The sequence below is a fragment of the Phalacrocorax aristotelis genome, chromosome 1 (assembly GCF_949628215.1).
Source record: "Phalacrocorax aristotelis chromosome 1, bGulAri2.1, whole genome shotgun sequence".
In the NCBI taxonomy this organism is placed as follows: domain Eukaryota; kingdom Metazoa; phylum Chordata; class Aves; order Suliformes; family Phalacrocoracidae; genus Phalacrocorax; species Phalacrocorax aristotelis.
Genome location: NC_134276.1, coordinates 45,188,821 through 45,210,774, shown reverse-complemented (window position 1 = coordinate 45,210,774; position 21,954 = coordinate 45,188,821). Strand labels below are relative to the sequence as shown.

Genomic DNA, 21,954 nt, shown 5'->3' with positions numbered 1-21,954 from the left:
CACTATTCCCACATATGAGCTGTATGAACAGGCCTTTCCAGCCCCCTTGCCTGAGAAGCTGGCAGCAATTACTTGACATAGCAGCTATAATCAGACCGTTAATTTAGGCTCTTCTCTCCCCGCTCAGCGGTCATGGTCTTTTTGCTACCACACTTGTCACCACCATGGCTTCAGTTAAAGGCACAGAAAGACAGCATAGCTTTGGCCAAGGCAAGGTTGGGCTACGAGCCTCATGGCCAGCAATATGCAAGTCGAACAGCTCTGCTAAGTTAAATAACTTTGGGCGAGGCAAGGGGGCATCTACTGCTGACCGCCCACCTCTTACACGTTCAGAATTGTCCTCCATACGCCTCCTCTTTTATCTTTATGTCTACACTCAAATCATATAATTTAAGTCAAATGTCCCATGCAACACACAGGAACTGTCTATTTAGAACACACGCTTAAAACTTCCATTCTTACATTAGTTTCTCAACATTTCATAAGATAAAAATCATAATTAAATTTAGGTTTTACATGACGTACCTAGTATTTTCTCTAAATTAAAATCCACTGGCAAAGACAGTACTGTCTGACAAGCAGCTGCAATGAATAACACCAACAAAATTAGCTTGCAGTGACCTTTTACTAAAACCATAGAAAGAAAAATTCACTTTCAAATTGCATTGCAATTGAGCTATTTAAGTTACAGTTGCAATAACAAAAAGTGTTAATTAAAGCTAGGATTCTGATTTGATAACACTACATGCAGCACACTCAGGCCTGGAGATGAAAAAACAAGGATTGTAACATAAAAGCCCCAAGAAAGGCATTCTTAAGTAAGAAGAGAGGTCTCTGACTAAAGGAAGGATTCAAAAGGAAATGGGAGAAAGATTACCAAAACACCCTGGGGAAAAAACACTATTTATCTAAAATAAAATAGTTTAAAAGATGTGTTAAAATTTCTACTCTGTATTTGGCAGAGAAAATAATCAAGATAATCTAACTCAAAATGATCCAGCCCATTAAAGGTTTCTTGAAACTCTAATTTACCCATAAACCTGAGGCTTATATTCACTTTTTAATTCAGAAAAAGTGCATACATTGAGTTGGAAAAAATGCACTCTACAGTCTACAGAAGACTTCAGTTTTTACTTCTGAAAAAAAATGAAAGAGTATAATAGAATTACATTACTATGAGAAATGGATATTAAAATTAATAGCACCATACCCTTCAAGAAAAACTACTTCTACAGGAATATTAACCAAAAAATCATTCCCTTTTGAAATTAAATAGCCATTAAAAAATTGATTATTTCACTTCAGAAAAAGCCTGTAATGTCAGTCATTGCCTTTTACCCACCATTGCTTTTCCCAGTCTGCAAAGTTAGCTGTCTTCCAATTGGAGAAATGTTATTTAGATCTATGGCTGTAAAACAGATAAGAACTTAAATTTAAGCATGCATTGCCTATGGAATTTTGAAATCTAGCAGCAGTAAGTTAGAATGTTTAATACAACTGAACAAAATTTTTGGATCAAAGTTTGGAAGAGATCAGAAAGGAGTACTGAAGAAAGGTTACCATTATAGCTGATAAGAGAATTTCAACACCTTTCTATTCAAAAAAAGCTCAGTGAAGCAGCATCACCTTTGCCCAGATCTTTGTCTCCTGCAGCCTCCTCTACATTACAGAGATTGAAACCAAATTCAGTTTATGCTTAGCCAAACAGGCTGTTTTCAAAGTAAAACACTTCCAGAAAATCATGCAGTCTGACCTGAAGACAAAGATGAAGGATCTAACACTCCACTCTTCATACGGCTAAGGAATGCATTAGACCATTTTCTTTCACCACTCACCTTCCCAAGTCTAGGACTGTGGCTCTGCCCAAGAAGTAACGATCGTACAACTGACAATTAAAAATACACTACCCACAAGCTGCATCTCCTTGATAAAAATATTTTACCAGTTTAGCCTCTTCCAAATCTTGCAAATATCCCCAAATACTTATTTGAGAATTTCCTAACAAACACTACTGAATGCAAACAACACTTTATAGCTGACATTTGTCCAGATTGTAATCCATTTCCTCTGTATTCTGTTGGTTATATATAAACTTTAATAATGGCATTAATAATTAATAATGGTGTAAATGAAATAAATTTAGAAAACCCACAACCCTACGTACAGTGATAGTCAGCTAGTGGGACATTAAGAGGACAACAGGAATTAATGTAGCAAGTAAGTGTAGAAAAATATGGAACTCATTTCCCATATATTTGTATTGGCAGGAAAGCAGTCAGAATAAGTCAGACATGCAGACATTAGAAGAAAAGACATCAGAAGACTTGGCTATTATCAGTACTGACGCAGCAAAGTTCAGTGTGTAAATTAGACTGCTTGAAGACAGGTTATGAAAGGAAAAAGATTTAAGAACAGGAACCAAAATAAGAAAAATGAAAAATTATATAAGATTCTAGATTAATAAATTATTTTTAAACAAAGAAAGCACTTGGAGAGAACTGATAAAAAGCTATCAGTTCTGCCATCTTTTATCTTGGTTCTTAAAATTTTAATTGAAGTTGAAAAAAAAAAACAATGCTTGATAATTTCTCCAAAAACTAGATAATTTTGGGTGGGCACACAAAAGCAACTTACATTTAGTTGAATTAAACTGAGAAACTTGCTTGCCTTGATGTTCAGTCCAAGGAGAAGGAACTATGAGACTTTTCGTGAAAAACTAGAGCAGAACAGAAAGAAACCATCTAAGCATTTTTAAATATTGGAGACTCACATTTTTCTTGTTCAGGGTACTGACCTAAATTTAAGTCATACCTTTTGCTACTCACAGATCTATACTTTAAGAATTTTAACTCTTCCTTCCCCCATACCTATAGTTATCCCTTCTATCCAAAATATATTTCATTATTTAAGGCCCAGAAAGGTTAAAGAAAAACAGTTTGAAGACGACCCCCAAGTTCTTTTTTGACTTGTACCACCTCAGATCTTTCAAGTCTGCAGAGTGAAAATTGTACAGAAGTTTCATTTAACACTCATTACTCTTCTAAAAGTTTGAACTGTCTCCGCCATCCCTAATGCAGAGTAGTTTAAGATAATTCTTTTCCAATTTTCAGTTTGTTAAATTGTTGTATTTTAACAATTGAGCTGTTTCACAGAAGTGCTAGAGATGCTGCATTAACAGTAGAAGTTGACGGACAAGGCTTTCTGGCAATATTATTAGTGTATTTGGCTAAACTGGTCAGCAGTGAAACATTTATGAGTACTGGCACTTCAGTCTGTTCCTTTGAACTGTAAACTACATCTACTGCCACAGTTGCACTCTAGAACACCCTGGTGCTGAGGAGTTGAACACTATTACATAGCTTCAAAAAATATAGGGCAAATCCTGTTCTCACAATAAAAGCAAGACTCAAAGCAAATGAAAAAACCCCTCAGCTTGAAACACCCCAACTATTAAAGGCATAATTTTTATCAGGTTTCAAGCTGCTCAACTATGTAATCCATTAGCTTACACCTCACAAAGAAGAAATACCCCTTTTTAATGCAGATTTAGAACAGTATCTTCACTGTAGGTCAACTACATAGCACCTTTCTGGGGCCATAAAATGTATTTTTGTTTATAGGGACAGAAACTGATAACAGCACGATACAATATAATAAAGTCAATAACACTAAGGAAGGCTTGCCTATCAGAGCCTTATTTTATTTTATTGAATTGAAATAACACTGAAGATTTGAAACACTGTTTTTCCTTGCCTCTGCTAGATAAATGGGTAGTAAAAAAAGACAAATGGGCAGAAATAATTCCAAGCTACCAGAAGAAACTCTTGCCTCCAACTAAGCAGACTTTGGAAGAGACAAAAGAAGTCACCAAGGTGCTATATTTTTAAAAGGCAATAAACTAAGCTACCTAACAAGATCAGTTACTGTAAAACTCCAAATAATCATTATTTTTAACCTTAAATTAACTATTTGTAAGAGTTACCTTACAGCCACATTCCCACTAGCCAAGCAACATGAAAGAAACAATCTGCTGGTTTGACCTACAGGTGTGTGAAAGAAGATGGGAAGAAAAAGACTGTGTGGATTCCACCTACAACTGCAAGGGATAAGGACACAAAATTACTTTCTTACTGACCAGTAAAATATAATCGGCTTCTGAGTTTTGAAATCCTGTAATAGACATGGATCTTTTTTGTAGGTATGTAGCTAAAACAAATCAATACTTGATAGTATAGAAAGTTTTATTACCTCCTCAATGGCTCTTTGCCTTCTGTCTTCTGTCTCCTTATCAATTCTAAGTAACAAATGAAAAACAACTCAATTATCAAAGCCATCACATAATTGGAAAAAACCCCAGTAAAGTCCAACCATGTAATCTTTTATAGATGCTTAAGAGAAATGTTACAAATGAAATTGCACTAAACCCTAAGCCTCATGATGTTTTACTGTTCTGTGCAATAAACTATAAATTCGGAAATATAAACACACTTCTTGGCTACTTCAGTTCATTTGAAAAAAGATCTGTACCATTTATAAGTACATACTTGCAAATCTTCTATTTACTCCTTGTATCAGCAAATATTTTTATCTGGACAAAAACTCAATCATAACTGATCTTCCAAAATAATACACATAGTTAAGCTGAACTTGTCATATGAATAGATTTTACTATTGAAGTTGCCATGAGATGAGGCTTACAAAGAATCTCACTATAAAATCAAGCAGAAAAAAAAAACCTCAGCTGTAAGGAACAAAACACAACAGAAGATACTCCTGGAATGTTTGTACACTCAAATTCCTGACACAGCCCACTTTCCCAGCACAGAGTTCCCCCTTTCAAATAGCTTGTCTGCCATATTTTCTTCAGCTCAGGACACAATATCATATTTCAGTTGGAATCAATTAACACATTCCCATATGCAGCTTTAACCTAGATTTTTAAAAAACATCATAGTTACTTCAGCCATCTTCAAATGACGTGTGAGATTCTACATTTATACTTCCTTTAACGGTCAACCTTCAAGTCCCACTTTCAGTTACTACTACGTAATTTATGAGCTCAAAAAAATTTTACAATGAATATTCATCGACTTAGCTGAATCACGTAATACTTTCATACACAGTTAGTATACCTGAATTACTCTTGAATAATTTTAGAGATCAGTCAGACAACAGACATTAGTAGCCACACAAACACCTGTAGACATCCCTAATATGTACATTAAACTTTCCCTCACAGCCTTCTTTCTTTGATGTTAATCAGACTTTTAACAGATCGGCAATACTTGGACATGCCATCTTCAACTATGTCTGCCTAGATGATGTTAAAGTGACAGTTCTATGAAGATATTTGCATAAAATTCAATTATTGTACCAAAAAAATAAGCATACAATCATTAGTGGGTCACAAGTAATAAGCATCTTTACAAACCAGACACAGGGATACAAGGAGAAACAGGGGAGCTGGGAAAATAGCCCCACTAAAAGTGCTGGTTAGTGCTGAATTTTTCTTTAGTGCATAACTCCAGGAAAATAACAAAGTGAAAATGTCATATGTATTTAAGAAGAATAAACCAAGCCAGTCTTGTATGCAACTTCAAGCAACAGAGTGCTTGCATCTGTGACACACGTTATGTAAGGTGCAGTACAGATTTTATTTTTTCTTTTTAATACTTACCATATAATAGCATAGCATTCAATTTAGAAACATTCAATTTCTACCAGTAGAAATAAAAAAGGAAGAGGGGAGTTTGTGGACAAGACTGTGTCACTGTGTCTGCTCAGTTACTGACAGACTATTAGTCACTAACACTGCCAGACAAAAGTTCTCCTAATCATTTTATAAGCAGTGCGATAAGCACACAGACAATGCTCAGTTTATGGAAACAGTAATACTGCACAAAATCAAGTCTACACGTGATACACACTCAGGCTTTGCAAAGCGCTCACGAGCTTTTACACTGTTCTGCTACCCAAACTGTTTTCATTACGTAATGGAGAATCGTTTGAAATATTTATACACCAAATTTCTTATGTTTGTGGTTCTTTGTAACTAACTGAGAAGATAACTTGTCAACATGCATTATTAAAACGGAGTATATAGTTTGTGTAACATTATGCATGGGCTTCAAAAACTCAATTCTTTTATGGGGGACTTTTAATATCAAGAGCTGTATTTATGACACTTTAGTTTCCATAGAGAGGTATTTATGAAATGCACATTAAAATCCGTTGCCATACAACATCTTACACACACATATATATGTACACACATATATGCGTTTAATCAACAGTTTGCAGTCTCCAAAAATAACCACCTCAGTCTGTACTACACTGAAGCATGAACACAGCAAATCTACACATAGACAAATCAGTCTCTTTCTAGTCATATCGGAGGATTACGGGGGGCGGAATCACAGTGGTTATGAAACGGTGGGACAGACCAAAAGGCCCCACTGAGACAACACACGTTTATGTCTATAGGCCATGCAACTAATCATCATTGGAATTGTCACCTAAGCCATCAAAATTAAAGCTAGTCTGCACGTGTCCTAATAGGCTTCTAGAAACAATATAATCAACTCCCAAAAGCATCAGGCTTAAGGCTTTATAATGTATAAGAAGCATTAGTCTGAAACCTACTGGCTGCTAGAGGAAGCCCAGTAAACAAACATGTTAAGAAAAACAGTATCGACATTAAGACATGGTGTTTCACAAATACAGCTGAGGACAGTTATATTCTTTCTACATCTCTACTGTAGCGAGAAATTCATATTCCTTCTTATACCTCTTCCTGTTCAAAAAGAGACAAGTAGGTTCAGTTGGACACTAAGAACAATAGGTCTAATTCACAATATTTTTTTATGACAAGGGTGGTGAAACACTGGCAGAGGTTGCCCAGAGAGGTGCCCAGATGCCCCATCCCTAGAAATATTCCAGGTCAGGCTGGATGGGGCTCTGAGCAACCTGGTCTAGTTCAAGATGTCCCAGCTCATTGCAGGGGGGTTGGACTAGATGGCCTCTAAAGGTCCCTTCCAACCCAAACCATTCTATGGTTCTATGAATATTCAGAAGACTCTTACCCTAAACAGCCCTCTATCTGTATAATTTCAATAACAGGACTTTAAGACCTACAGGCATAAACAGGATGAAGGATTTTTTCATTATTCTGTTACTGCAGTGCTTCATGCTATGAGGTGCAATTCTTTCTGCACATTTGTATCCAAGAAATGTATGGGAGTGTCTCCATGATTAATCATTGTGGCCTTCCCTTGATTGCCTTCACTTGGCATGTTGTTCTGTACTGTTAGGGTCTAAGACTACCCCTCGATATGAGCTGTGAATACCAAGCCTGTTTTACTTACTCATTTGTTTTCCCCATGGAAGTTATTTTCAGAGGAAGGAAAAAGTTGAAATCAAGATCCCCAAATTATTTCAAGTAACAAGCAATCTCCTCCTCAAAGAAGGCAGACTTACTGATCTTCCCTCCTTCACACTAAATCCAACCTATACCTTTCAAAAAGGGTACTAGCTTACGTAGCTAGCTTCCCCAGCTCTACCCTTCTGCAGGAGTCCTGAAGACCAAAGAAGCCTACACTTCATAGGTCTCGGTATGGAACAGTCCAAGAAGATAAATTGTGTTTTGACAAGGAGTGGGAGAGGTAGCTCGGTAACAGTCACTGAGTGGAGGGGTAGCTTGGTAACAATCACTGGCAAGACATTTTCTTGCTTCTGTTGACTGCTTTTATCTGGCTGTCTTCCAAACTGCAAGCAGAGTGGATCAGCAGTTCTTAATACTATAAAAGAGTGACACAGAGGCAGCCTCATCTAAATATTATATCCACATCAGGGACACATAAAAATCTATGTTAAAAGATTTGAATAAAAAGCCTTTAATGCTGTGTTGAAAAGTCAATAAAGCAAAAGAACAGCGTTCTAGTATTCAAGCTAAGTTAAGGGCATAAAAACAGATGGTAAGTTACCTAGCATGACTCAAGTACATTGCTTGGCGTCGAACATCTTCCGAGTCAATTTCCACAGGATTTATTAGAGCAAGCTGATCAATAGACCACCTAAATTTTCCTGGTGTCTAAAAAAAGAAATGGACATCTTAATGCTTGCTAGTCTAAAAAGACAAAAATAAAACCACAGGACAAATCTCAACGGAACAATGCAATCGTAACTTCCATGTAGTTTCTGCCAAAGACAATCAAAAGAGTTTCTATTTAAATGATCTACTCTAAAAAAATGAGTAAGTCAATCAGGCTTCTTTATCCTGGTAGTGGTATTACAGTGATTTACAAGACAACATAAAGTGGAAGGTTACAGCTAATATTTATAAACTGAGGTATCAATTCCTTCTCAGTTTCTGGGGACAGATCTGCTAAAGATACAGAACTTGGGATAAAATTTAGTTGCTTCTAGATTGCCACAATCAAAATTGCAGTTCCATGAAAACCCACTGGCTGTGCCTAACCCAAGTTACCCAAATGGTAGAGTAGCCTTCCTTTCACCTCACATTTCCAAGAAGACTGAGGAGTTGCAACCCCATATGCATCCTGCAAAGTCTTCCTTATAATGCCATGCACAGTGCACAACAAAAGCCAATTCAGAAATAAAGCGGCTCCACCCCTTTATTTAACATTTAATTACAAAACACTGTTCAAATATGTTTGAAAAATGATCTACCAAGCAAGTCTTTTTAGTTTCGTTAGCATAGCCTCGTCTCTATTGCTTATCAGAAAATAATTGAAACTGCAAACCAGAATGTAATTTGCAACTAAAAAGTGTTGTACATACACAAAATCATGCACTTGATTCTGTGATATGCAAACAGCTCATAACAGAAGTGCAATTTTTACTTGCATCCAGCCTGTTTTGCATGGAAGTTAGGAACTGGTTCTTTTCCACTTTAAGTGGGACAAGAACACCACACCCAACAATTGTCCTTTATCTATTTTCAATTCGTTTTGGCACTTAGCGGGTATATGCTAATCTACTGATACACCTAACACCTAAAAAAAAAAATCAAAGTAGGAACATTAAGTTACAATGTTAGTACTAAAAGCAGCATACTCCTGTAATCAGAAGAAACATCAAACGTCACAAAAATTCTTTGGCTTAGTGTATAAATTGAAGTACACTAAATAAAATACACACTTTAATGCATTTCAAAATATTAGCACTACATCTGTATAGTTACAGAACTTAAGACTAGATCTTACAGATGAGGATTTTGTCGATTTAAAGACTGAAGGACTGGAGACAATCTGCTCCTGAAGAGTATAATAATCATTGGGACTTTCAAAAGGATTCAGGACTGTGACTCGTCCTGGAGTTTCAGGCGTTATCTGCATTTTAGCTTCTTTTGTATCACCCATAACACTAAGCTATACCTGGAAAAGAGAGAGGGGGAGGAAAAATGAAGGGGGGGGGGGAAGGAAATTACAATTTTGACTTTTTAGGGTCTTCCTAAAGGTTTTGGGAAGAGATGGATCTGTCATTTTGAAGGATGCAGAAACATTTAAAAGACGAACAAAACCAAAGATAGGTTTGGCTAGGACCTACTGACACGCGAAGCTGATAAAGAAGGCTGATACGAAGAAGAACTAAAAATAGAATCTATGAAAACAAGACAAGAAAGTACACTGAAAACGCGATAAAAAACAAGCAGCCAATAACAGAAAAAGCCACCAGAAGAAACAGACCAGCGATGAAGCCCAAATACCCTCCTGGAGGGCAGCTCGCACGCCAAGCGCCAGCGCTCAAGGGCTTCGGAAACGAAGAGGCGTTCCTGGCAGGCGGGTGGCACAGGGCTGCCGCCCGGGAGCCCCCCGGTGCCAGCCAGCCCTCTACACCCCGCAAGCCAAGGGGCCCAGAGGGAAACCGGAGAGCGGCCGCCACAACGGCCATAACTACCCCCTCTACCCCCATACGCCCCAAACGGGCCCACAGCAGCCCCAGAGCGGCTCCGGGAGACGCCATCGCTCCCTCCCGGAACGGCAGGGGGAAGAGAAGGGCCGCGGGCCTGCCACCCCCCCATGCCGTGCCCCAGCAGCCCCCTCCCCTAGGACGGGAAAAGGGACAGGAACCCCCGGGAGCTGTCCCCACTCAGGCCCCTTCCCCCCCCCTCCACCAGGGCGCTGCCACCGCGCCCCACCCCGCTCCCCTCAGTCCCCAGCAGCCGTGGCGCGCGCAGCCGGTACCTGCTGCCGTTACCGTGAAGCGACAGCGCCTGCTCATGCTCGCTCCGAATCACAACTCCCGCCTCCGCCGCGCCGGGCGGCTCTTTAACTAGCCCCGCCCCCTCCCGGGCTCTGCCCAATCGCGAGGCGCAGTCTCCGCTGCCAGGCCAATGGCAGGTCCCCCCTCCCTCTCCCCTCGCTCTCGAACGGGCCAATCGCCAGGGGAGCAGCTACACAAATTCGAAAGAGAGCGCGCCCCTTTCCTTCCGGCTGTTACGGGAGCGGGTTCAGTTCGCGGTGTCACGTGGGGAGAGGGGAGGCAGGGCGAGAGCATTTGAACGACGTTAGTGTAGGAGAGGGGCTGGGGCTCGTTCCGCTTCCGGGTGCGGGGCAGGGGGCGGTGCCGGTTGGCGGGCTGCTATGGCGAGCAACGCTGCCAGCCTCAATGCGGTGCGGGAAACCATGGACGGTGGGTGCCGGGGAGGAAGGGGCCGGGGCTCCGGGCTGGGGGCCTCTCCTGCGGGGAGGGTCACGGCTTGCAACTGCTTAAGCACTGACCGCGTAGCAAGTCCTTTTTTCTTCATGTAACGCCTGAAACGCTTCAGATATGCGTGTGGTGCTGGTAGCTTTGAACCTCGTCTGACTTCTCCTGTTTGTTTTTTTAATTATCTGTTAAGCATTTAAGTTATTGTTATTTTAATATTTATAAACATACGCATTTGCTATTATTTCCCGTGGTTTCAAATGCTTAATGCAAATTATGTCACCTGGCTCTGTACATCTTGGACTTAAACCGGAGCGGAGGAAGCACATGCAAGGGAGAGGAGGGACCAACCCTGTGGTGCTGTAAGTGGCAGCGCCTCAACTGATCTTGAACCCATTGCCTTGCTCCTGTGGATTGCTCATGTCAGGAAACCAAAGTCAATGACTAAAAACAACCCACAGCAAAAATTGTGAGAAGGGTGGTCAGTGTTAGAATAGTTTCTGATACAAAAAGACTGCTGCTGTTGTGGGATGGGGAATGTGAGTGAATTGGCACTGGGATTAGTGGGCAATACTTCAGAGATTTATAAGCAGTGAGAAATGTGAGCAGGGTGAGTTAAGGTCAGGAGTTGCTTTGGGCCCCCCAGTTTAAGGACAGGGAACTGCTTGAGCAAGTCCTGCGGAGAGCTACCAAAATGATCATGGGCTGGAGCGTCTCCCTTATGAGGAAAGGCTGAGAGACCTGGGTTTGTTTAGCCTGGAGAAGAGAAGGCTGTGGGGGGATCTTATCAATACTTATCAATATCTAAAGGGTGGGTGTCAAGAGGATGGGGCAGACTCTTTTCAGTGGTGCCCAATGACAGGCCAAGGGGCAATGGGCACAAGCTGGAAGACAGGAAGTTCCACCTCAATATGAGAAAAAACTTCTTTCCTGTGAGGGTGCCAGAGCAGTGGAACAGGCTGCCCAGGGAGGGTGTGGAGTCTCCCACCCTGGAGACATTCAAAACCTGCCTGGATGTGGTCCTGTGCCCCCTGCTCTAGGTGTGCCTGCTCAAGCAGGGGGGTTGGACAAGACGGTCTCCAGAGGTGCCTCCCAACCCTTACCATGCTGTGATTCTGAGTTCACTTTCTCTTCCAGCCTGACTCTGGGGAATCAAAGCTGAGAGGGTCAGGAGGTCTTTCTTAGCAAGGTGTGGAGCTAAACTCTGGTATTCTACGGAATGGCTATGCTGAAAGCTTAGATGGATTTCAGGCAGAGTGGAGAGCTGCCAGGAAATATTCTGTGGGTTGTTAAATAGGGCATTTACAGAGAAAGTCTTCCTAAAGAGGGACTAGGGGCTAGGGAGTGTGTTTAGGGGGTGTTGCTTTGTGTTTGTTGTTTTCTCACAATCTTCCTTTATATTACAGTTATGGCTACTGTTCCATAAGATTTTCTTAGCAAACACCTTCATGGGTTGAACTGGCATAAAAATTAGTCTTTCAGCTGCTGATCTACCCACTCTGATGTGCTGCAGGCCAGGCGGAGTAGCAGGGTTATTATGGCTGCTCTGTGTCAGGAGGATAAGACTATTCTGTGCATATGGAGGGAGATTCTAAGGTCTTCTAGCTGTTCATGACACCCACCCTCTCTCCACTTCTGCAGGAATGTTTTAGATGGGAGGGACAATATGCAAATTTAAAGACAAAGTAAGGCTTTTGAGAACTGATGTTCTCAAAACATCAGAAGTGTACAGATGTAGGATGTATACAGACGTATATTTTATTTTGGAAAGGCATTCATAATTTAATCTTTTCTGAGGTCAGGTGTTTTTTTAAAGGAAAACAAATGTCCCTTAACTTAAAAAGACACTTGCTCCTTAAAGATTTACTTCAACAGAGTCTTAGAAATACTCTCATGTTTGAAATTTCACTGCACTCAATAAATTCATTGTTTTGGTTTTTTACTGTTCAAAATAACATTAATCTTTTGAAATGTCCATTATAAGAATATTTGAAGTGCTTTGGTGACATAACTGAAAACATAAAGCACTGTGATAGCTTTGTTCGTGTGATTAGAATTTTCTTGATGAGGATGCATCAATCAGAAAAAATATTTGTAGGATAATTTTTTTAGACCTTTTAAAACAGAATATGAAATCTGTGTTGTGTCTTAACTTACTGCATAAGAAATAGGACCTAATGGAAGCAAATGGGCTGGTATTAAAAAAAGTGTTGTTTTATATCTTTAGTAGTTTAGAAAATTGAGATAAATCTAGATTCAGTCATCATTCTGATATCTAGAATGTCAGCTACAAATAGGAGCTGTTCTCTGCAAAATTGTTGTTAAAAGCTCAGATTTTTATGGAGAAACTGCTACATCGCTCTACCAAAGATGCTGCCTCAACACATAAAGATATTTCTTATTAGAAATGAGTGACCACAACTCTTGCTAACATAGGAAACTGGAACTTATCTGTAGTTAGATTTACTGCTCTGCCTTCAGATATGTGACATACTTAGTAAATTTCATGATAAAATTTAAATGGTTAAAGTAAGAATTGCTTGTATCTGGAAAGCTGTTGGTCTGTCTTAGTTCGGTAGCTCTTAATGTTCAATGGCATTTTATTGCAAATGCATCATTTGTTGTTGCTTTATCTGGCTGTTGAAGATGCTTTGGTGTGGCCAGGGTGTGCATGTGTAATGCCTTCGGGGTGGTTTGCTTTCAAGCCAGCGGGGACAGAAAGTCTTGTGAAGAAGGAAGCTGCCCCTGTGGCTTGCAGCCAGGGATTTGGTCTGACAAACTGCTTTTGTGTCTTAAACTTGTGTGTACTCTTAATCCAACTTACTTGTGTGGGCTTCAAGAGTATTATCACTCTTCAGAGGGTTGTTTTCATAGCTTCTGGCATTTTCCTGGGACTTAGTGGAATTGGCTGGATGCGTTAGGCCATCGGTCTCTTGGCCGGGTTGACTGTAAGGGTATGTCATTGGTGTGCCAAATCAGAGTATTTTTGCAGCTGCCAAGTGGACAGTAGTCACTTGCCATGCTGCTTTTACATGGTAAGAAAGACCTTCCATTTGCCTATCCCCTTGCTTGGTGGAGGTTTGATTACAGGAGCAGTGTGAATAACATCTGTTCAAAATCAACTTGTGTTGCTAGGGTCTTAGCGTCAGGATGGAGAGTACTGTAGCAACCAGAAATAATATCTCAGGTGGTCTGTTACATATATAACAAACTGTTTTTGAGAATCAAAGAAAACGAGTGTTCCAGGGAAGGTTTGGAAGGGGAGAGAGCCTTGTTTCTGCAGAAAGCTGACTGGAATATCCTTCTACAAAAGGTTTCATACTGACATGTGGCACTGCTCTTGATTCAAGTCACATAAAAATCAGTGTGTTGCTTGTCCTTAAACCAGTGCCAGTGTTAAAGTCAGGTTTAGTTTTGGATGGAGGTGGCTAGAAAACTCTTTATGTTCTCTGTAAAAGCTTTAAGAATGCACTTCCAGCCCATTTTAGTAGGGCTCTGTCAGTATCTGGAGTTCAAAAGCATGAATTATTCTTACAGCCTGCCTTTTACGTAAGTGGCAAGCATGTTAATCGTTGAATTCTTTATTTTTTTATTTTTCAAAACTCATTATCCAGTATTAAGTCTGCTGAACCAGAAAAGCATGGTGCTTGTGTTAGAAGCTGTGGCTTCTAGTTTGTGCTGGAAAGCTGAACACAAATGCTGCTGTTAAAGTTCAGACTGCAAGAGCTTTCCACAACTGCCACGTTCACAGGCTCTACTGTAGAAATCAAATGTTGATGAATAACATTTTTAAATCATTGAAATTTCAGAGTCCATAGGGGCTAAAGTGCTTTCATTTTTCTTGTTGCAGTTCTGTTTGAGATTTCAAGAATATTAAACACTGGCTTGGATATGGAGACGTTGTCTATTTGTGTGCGGCTTTGTGAACAGGGGATAAATCCAGAAGCATTATCATCTGTTATTAAAGAACTGCGTAAAGCTACAGAAGCTCTGAAGGTAATGCTTTTGCTTAAAAAGATTATAAATTTGTTTTTAAGAGTCAGTTGTATGTTCAACTTGCTGTAGTTCAGTTTGTAAATTGTATTTTAGGATATGACTCACGTTTAAATCAAGGAAATTAACTGTTCAGTAGAAAAGGCAATTAATATAACTGAATGGAACACAAAGCAGGAGTAAAATCTTTTCAGAAATAATTACATTAAGTCTTCTGAAGTGGGGGGGCATCAACAACAAAAACCCACAGATTTTCATTCTGGGCATTTGTAGCCACCATTTGCCCCCGATCTGCATCATATCACAAATAGATTGCTACTTTCTCTTTTAACCCATATCACCTCCTTTCTACAACCTCAAGCCTAATAGTATGCAGCAGTACTTGTGAACAGGTACATGCAGCATGCTGATGTGATCTTCACATAATGTGGTAAAAGCAGTAACTTGTTCTTTGAATCCTTCCAAAGGCAAACGAGGGGATTTTGTGGTGTGTGTATATATGGGGCTTTTCATAATTCAGCATTTACCTAAATTTAGCTAGCAGAGAGGACAACTGTGGGGTTTTTTTTAAAAAAAATCTTCACTTGCCTTTAAAGGATTTTAATTCTTTACTGTCTAGCTAAACATCATGATTTTTTTTCCACTGTATCTTATTTGTTTACTTCTGGGAAGGTGGAGGGTAAGCCTCTGTCTAGCCTGCCTATCTCTGTCCTGGAAGACTGCCATTCTGAATCTTAGAAAATTCAGCTTACAGATTTTTGACTAGATGAATGCTAGTCTGGGCTATTTTTCACTGGTTTTCAAACTTTTTACTTCATTTTTAACTTAACATTTTTTATACTCATGCTCATGCATATTTTCTCATGCATATTTATGTACATGCTTAAATGTGTGCATTTGTATGTGTTTAATCATGTCTATATAAGTAATTGAGGGCTGGTTAACATCTTCCTTTGCTTTTACTGGTTTGTAATTCCTGTTGCTATCCTTTGATTGTTTGTGCCATAAGTGGTTTAAAATCTACCAATGTCAGTCTCCAACAACTGTACTTTGGCTGGGTTGAGTTTTTCAGTGATAAAAATACTTACTGGTGACCTTGATCAAATAATTGGCAGTGTGATTTATGCAGTTATGAGTAGTGTCATTCTTCTAAGTCAATAATTTATCTGTATGAGTGGGAGTAATAATTACTATAAATTGTATAAAGAAGGGAACTCAAACGAAAAGAAATCATGCATTTGAGCACTTGAAAGCATTAGAGTTAAATGTATAGGATGCAAGCTGCTCAGATGCAGGATATACAATTTAACGCAAGCAGACAGTAATGGCTATGTTAATAAAGGCTAATGGCAATTGACTCCTTTTAAAATAATGCTATTAGAGAACACCACTACACATCTTAATTTTAATAAGTAGCTTATTTTTAGACTTAAGTTTTCTAGGTAAATTAAGGTAGCTACAAGAAAAGATTAAAATTAATCTACATGGTGTCAACTTCTTGCAATAATTTTTTTCTGTTTCTAGGCCGCTGAAAATATGACAGGCTGACATGGGAGATTTCTGTGAGAAGAATGCCAAGCTAAAGTTAACAGAGGCTTTGAAGGGTGCCACTGTTGAAGAAAAGTTAAATAAGTGTGTGTGCATGAAGGTTTCAGAATATTTCTGTAATCTTGAAAAGGGTGATGTATAGAATAGCTTTGAAAGGTTTTTTAATAAGTTAGGTTCACCAGTAGTCTTGTTACTTGGTATTGTTGTGAACTATTTGTGAATATAGTGCAATTGCTGCTCTTTGGCATCCAGTATTTTTTAAACCATGTTAGGTACTGCACACTTGCTGAACTTACTAGTGTGTAGCAACGAATATTGTTATAATGAGTATAGCTTTTTAATGCATCCTTTAGAAGTGCTAATATATCCTGGTTTTTATCTCTTGCTTTGATGAAAAACTACATGTACAATTTTAGTTTTGTTTTATGGACCAGATAGGAATGAGGCCCATCCTGACTTTATTTTAATTAGAGTAAATCTCAATCTGAAAGTAAGAAATAAAGCACTTTTGATAATGTAGGTAATGAGTTGTCCTTTTGATTCAACTTGCTGGAAAAAGTGTTTTTAACTTGGATAACAAAGGAACTTCAGTTATCCCTGCAAAAATGTGCGTAAATTTAAATTCTAGATTACATGGAATATTTTAGAGCTCAGATGCTACATTTGTTCTGACTACCAGACCTAAAAATAAAGGCTATGTTGTTACTTCCTAGTCAAAGTATATATGAAGATCATCGGAGCTGGTTGATGGGAATCAGTGAGTATTAAAAGGTCATTTGCTATAGGAGTGTTTGCTCATTCAGCACTAGGAGCCTTCACTGATGCCAAAACAAGTGTTTATAGTATATCCAGTAAACTGTTTATCATGTTACTTTCCAGTAAATATCCTTGCATTGAGGAATTCTACTTCATAAGGAAATGGTTTCTTGTGTATTCTTCACCTGCTGCTATTTAAGCTTTTCAGTTTTTTGTTAGCATGGTTTCAAGGTATAGTGTTAATGGAGGTGTTTTTGGGTCCCAAGGTTAATAGGGTGGAGCACATTTGGAAATGAACCTAGAATCTTAGTTAAGCCAAACCTTATATTTGTGCAGAGAAAAAAGTTCTTTCTACTTTAAAGTTTACATCGTGTGTGCTTTAGGTCATAGCATTAGAAAAAGTGATCAAGGAGTCTAAATACTTCATATTGCTGGCAGAGAGAATAGGAAAATATTTATATTACACTGAATCACTCACCATTATTTCCAGTTAGCCTGGCCAAAAATAAAAGAATCCAGGAGGATGCTGTGAACTTCTGGATAACCAAGCTGGGGGACTTTCAAGTGCTATCAGTTTGCTCACTTGTACGAACGCTTAAAATCCTTTGTGAATTGGTGTTGTAACTTCAGATTTATAACTTTTGAATACTGGGTGTAATGTTTTTTGAAAAGAGTTAAGGTATCCCTACTATGAGAAGATATCATCAATGAAATTTATCCTAGGAAATCTGAAAACTTGGTAAAACATCATAAGAACACCAGGTCAGATCAACGCAAATAAGCAATTAGCTCTTCTGCTTAACTTTACCTAGACTTAGTGGTACATATCAAAAATGAGAAAAGAGGAGGGCATTCTTGCTGTTTTCACGAGCCATACCTAAGTCTGAGTCCTCACTTGTGAAAACTGAACCCTGAAAATTTTGTGTAAGCTGTAGGAAATGTGCCCAAAATAATTAAGAAATCCATGTTTCTGCTGGTGCTGTTTTCCTTCATTGCTAGACCTTTTGGGCAATACAGGAATTCTGATGACTTCCCTTGAACGTCACTCTTGATTACTTTGCATTTATGTATTTCCAGGGTTTTTTCTAACTTATTAGTTTGATTTCAGTTTTGTTTCTACATACTTGAAATGCTTAAAACCAGCTTGCAAATGCAATATAAGAACAATTTATATGTAATTACTGATCTGACCAGTAATTTGCACCTACCATTTTATCATCAATAAACTTACTGGTTTCATGCACTTAGGCATTTGCTGGTGGACCATTTGTCATGCAGAATTATAAAAGCAAGGCTTGTTTTTGACATTCAAAAGCCTGATTTGACAGATATAAAACTAAAAATGCATCGTGTTCATAATTACATGGTACTAAATGGTAGCATGGGTTAAACTTAATAGTTCATATTTACAAAATTAAATGCAAAACTTAAAAGGTTGAATATTTAGCATATTTGGTCTGAAAGCAGGGAAGAGGAGATGTTTCTTAAAATTGGCAAATCTGTGGTTACCTGGAAAGCCTATCTGCCTTTACTCAGCATACTTGGCAAAGTTTCTTTCAAAATAGGAACTGGAACAAGAGAACCCCTGATCACTTGATTTGGGGTACCATCCAGAACAAATGCAAGGAATATTTTCTTCTTTCTGGTAAGAAAAAAGAGGAAAATCCCTCTAGTAGGAAGTTTCATACTGGAAATGTTTCTGTGCTGTAAAATGAAAGTCTATCATTTCATTAGCATCCCTGGTCAGTGAATGTGAACATTCAGACTTAGCATTGATGGCTGAGAAGCCTTGACTGCATTTGTAGCACACAACCTTCTACTACATTTAACGGTAAGCCAAGCAAACAGCATGTGCTTTTCCTCTGTGCTCCTTACATAGTCTTGGAACTCTTGAAGATAAACATAGGAATAGCTATACAGGTTCTGACCAAAGGTTTTTTTCTAACATGCAATAGCCTCTTTTGTAGTCAAAAGCAGATGCTTGAGGAAGGAAAAGAACAATGCAAGCACATTTGGTTCTTTTCCTTCTGTGTTCTCCTAGCTTCCAAGTGTCTTCTATTCCAGGCTTTCCTGAACATCATATGGTTTGTCTATTTAGTAATCCCCAATGCTGCTTTTTCCATACTTGTCCAGTTTCCCTTGGACTATATACACTTCCTGAATAACAGCAGCCTTTACCAATTGATGTCTGTTGCATAAAGAATTGCCACTTCTTGTTTATTTTGTACCTGATTTTTTTCTAGCTTAATTTAATGTTCCCTGCACCATAAACCTTTACCGATCGTGCTTGTGCCAGTCATGATTCTGCAGATGTAATTCACTTCACCTTTAAATTTCCTCTTTCCTAAGCTGAAATGTGTTATTTAACATATTCCTTGGTGGACTAAAGGCATAGAATAGCCTCTGTATTTATTGTCCTTTAAAACCTTTTTCTGGGCCTCATATACTCTGAGAAGGGAACCAAAACTGTATGCAGCATTAGTCATGTAGTTAAGTACTGGCCTCTTTGTTTACTTTCTTGTTCTTTAGTCCTTTTCTAGTAATTCCTAATATTTGACTTGCTTTTTTGAACTGAGCACTGAGATGTTTTCATGGCATTATCTATAGTAACCATGGGATCTCATTCCTGAGTGGTAATAATAAGCTGAGAGGCTGTTTCGTATGTGAAACTGGGGTTTTTTGTCTCCATGTGTACCATTTTTTTATTCATCTATGCTGAATTACATCTGCTGTTTTATTTCCTAACCAGCCTTACATCTTTCTGCAGTTCTTCAGTTTGTCAGTAGTCTTACTACCCTCACTAACTTTATCATTGGCAAATTTTGTGGCTTTGTCCCTTTTTTGAGGTTAATTATGAATAGGTCAAGCAGCACACGACCTAGAAAAGACTGCAGAGTGCCACTGGTGACCTATGGCAGAAACTGACTGTTTATTCCCATTCCTTTTCAGTGATTGTGAATAAAATGCAGTCCTGCCTACTACTTAGTGTCTCATTCTAATACTGAGTACCTTTAGTGTCACACATAGCACAGCTGTGAGAATGTAATAATCCAGTCCTGCAGAGAGCATGGCATTATAGATAACTTTCAGGATTGATGACATTTGTAATTATATAATTACATTTTAGAAATATAAACTTAAGTAAGAAAATAACTTCACAGGGGATTGTAGAGTACTAAAACAAAAAGGCAAACATATGATCCTGGAGTCTCCATGGTAACATTAGGGAGCCTTTGTGTCTTAGGCAATTATGTTAACAAAAAATCTGTTAATGAAGAAAAAGTTTTAAAAATGCTGGATGCTGATTAGGCTGAGATGCTTGACCTAATAGAACTGTATCCATGAAAAGTGCATGTATATTGTCAGCTAATGTTCTTTTCCCACCTGCTGGTCTCCAGCTGAGCAAGTACTGGTTCAATCATAGGCTGACTTTTTTGAGTCAATCAGCTAGATCCTCTGAGATGGACTTGCATGCTGCTGTGGGCACACTTTACTCCAGCGACTGCTCCCAGCAGGCTGCACCTAGTTGTGTCCTTCCATTCTTCCACAACATTTCTCACTTTCAAATGCTTCCATCTACTTTTACATGCTTATAGTTGAATATACTTTGAATTAAAAGTACAAAACATGACAGTAACCTAAGAATCGGCGGTGAACCTATGTATGTAGAGTGGCTGTAGACAGCCTGCTTTAAAGAGAGCTAATGCTCACCATTGGGGCTTTGCGTTACTATGCATGATCTGAGCTAGGGACTTAGGCATGCCTTTAGTAGTGGAGATTCAAATCTTTGAACCACAAATATTACTGTAATTAAAGTCTGGAAAACTGAAATTCAAAGAACTAAAAGTATGCCTAAGTAATTTCAAGCTTTAAAAGAACAATGGTAGTAACAGAGAATTGAAGACCAGTCACCTAGCATCAGCAGCAGCAGCCAGTGAACTGGTGAACTTGGGGTTTTATCAGCAAAGAATGAAAGAAAAAAAATGTACTGAATTTCATTTGAACATTGTTTAGTAGAAATGTTAGTGGGCTAATTTTTTTATTATGGATTTACATGTGAGATGTTGATGAGTATACTTCAATTTATGCAGGGCAACTTTCACTTAAAACACATCGTTGGTGGTGTTGAGTAAAAAGAAATGTCCCATGTTGTTACCTGTTTTGCTGTCTTGTTACCTTGGGAGTGAGATTTGAAAAAAAAGAAAGCAAACCTTTAAAAATGTAAAAACCAAAGTCTCAGTTCTTGAAAAATGGTAAATTGAGAGGGATTTTTGAAGCACCAGCAACTGCTACTTCACTGTGAGGGTTTTGTGAAGTTGGAGGAGGAGTTCCTGTTAGACACAGAAAATAGGTTTATCAAGTAGAAATGGTGAAGTAAAACCATAGTGCTGTCTGATTACTGCTTCCAGGCCCACTGTTTATACTGTGAGAAAGTTGTAGAGGCACAAGGATCATTGAAACGAAGTCTTGTGGCTATATCTTTTTAACCTGACAGAGAAAATGTAGCAGATCCAGTACCTGATATTAGACAAATCCTACCTTAAAAATCATGCACAACTTCCCAGGAGTGAAGGTAAGTAAATGTTGACATGGCATACTAGGGAAATGGCAAACTGGATACTGCTCAACGTTGTTAAAATGAAATTAAGAATACTTCTAAAAGACGTGGTTTAATCCAGTTTCTGGGGGAAAGTCTACAATACCCCTCTGCCAGCGTCAGGTACACTGGCTGTAGCAGTTCCATCAGGCTGCAGAGTCCGTGAAGGGCAGTGTAAAACAGCTCTAAGTAAAAGCAACGTGAAGAAAATCAGGAATATTTAGGATGAATATCAGTGATGTTTCTGTCAGTAAGATAAATGGAAGTCTGGTTTCTGAGACATCAAAATGTTACCTGATTGAAAAAAAAACCAAAACAAAAACCCAAACCCCACAACTATTAATTATCTGAACTGGCAATCTGGAATATATCGAATCTAAGCACTTTCATTA

At 38.7% G+C, this 21,954-nt stretch overlaps 2 protein-coding genes across 11 annotated transcripts in view; one reads left to right on the top strand and one right to left on the bottom strand.

The window, feature by feature from the left end:
• The window catches only part of BORA (BORA aurora kinase A activator), a 38,382-nt gene extending 28,093 nt beyond the window's left edge, over nt 1–10,289 (bottom strand). For 4 of the 10 annotated variants that reach the window (XM_075088296.1, XM_075088282.1, XM_075088245.1 and 1 more), the window contains exons 1-7: nt 10,206–10,289; nt 9,225–9,395; nt 7,983–8,089; nt 4,249–4,294; nt 2,635–2,716; nt 1,343–1,408; nt 526–582 (exon numbers count right to left, since the gene is read on the bottom strand). In XM_075088296.1, the coding sequence (XP_074944397.1) occupies nt 526–582; nt 1,343–1,408; nt 2,635–2,716; nt 4,249–4,294; nt 7,983–8,089; nt 9,225–9,380 (514 nt within the window). In that variant the 5' untranslated portion in view covers nt 9,381–9,395; nt 10,206–10,289. The remainder of the gene's footprint in view (nt 1–525; nt 583–1,342; nt 1,409–2,634; nt 2,717–4,248; nt 4,295–7,982; nt 8,090–9,224; nt 9,396–10,205) is intronic. The other 6 variants (XM_075088272.1, XM_075088253.1, XM_075088291.1 and 3 more) reach the window with 6 other exon arrangements.
• A 210-nt stretch (nt 10,290–10,499) lies between these two features.
• On the top strand, nt 10,500–16,921 carry MZT1 (mitotic spindle organizing protein 1). Its single transcript, XM_075088203.1, has 3 exons — nt 10,500–10,653; nt 14,519–14,664; nt 16,186–16,921. The coding sequence occupies exons 1-3, from the start codon at nt 10,605–10,607 to the stop codon at nt 16,207–16,209; spliced, it is 219 nt and encodes a 72-aa protein (XP_074944304.1). The 5' UTR covers nt 10,500–10,604; the 3' UTR covers nt 16,210–16,921.
• The last annotated feature ends 5,033 nt before the right edge of the window (nt 16,922–21,954 follow it).

Bases quoted from the DNA above. Each gene is read 5' to 3' on its own strand.
- MZT1 (XM_075088203.1), top strand. From the start codon at position 10,605: ATGGCGAGCAACGCTGCCAGCCTCAATGCGGTGCGGGAAACCATGGAC. The intron at 10,654-14,518 runs GTGGGTGCCGGG...TTCTTGTTGCAG, and splicing joins GGTGCGGGAAACCATGGACG to TTCTGTTTGAGATTTCAAGA. The intron at 14,665-16,185 runs GTAATGCTTTTG...TTCTGTTTCTAG, and splicing joins AAGCTACAGAAGCTCTGAAG to GCCGCTGAAAATATGACAGG.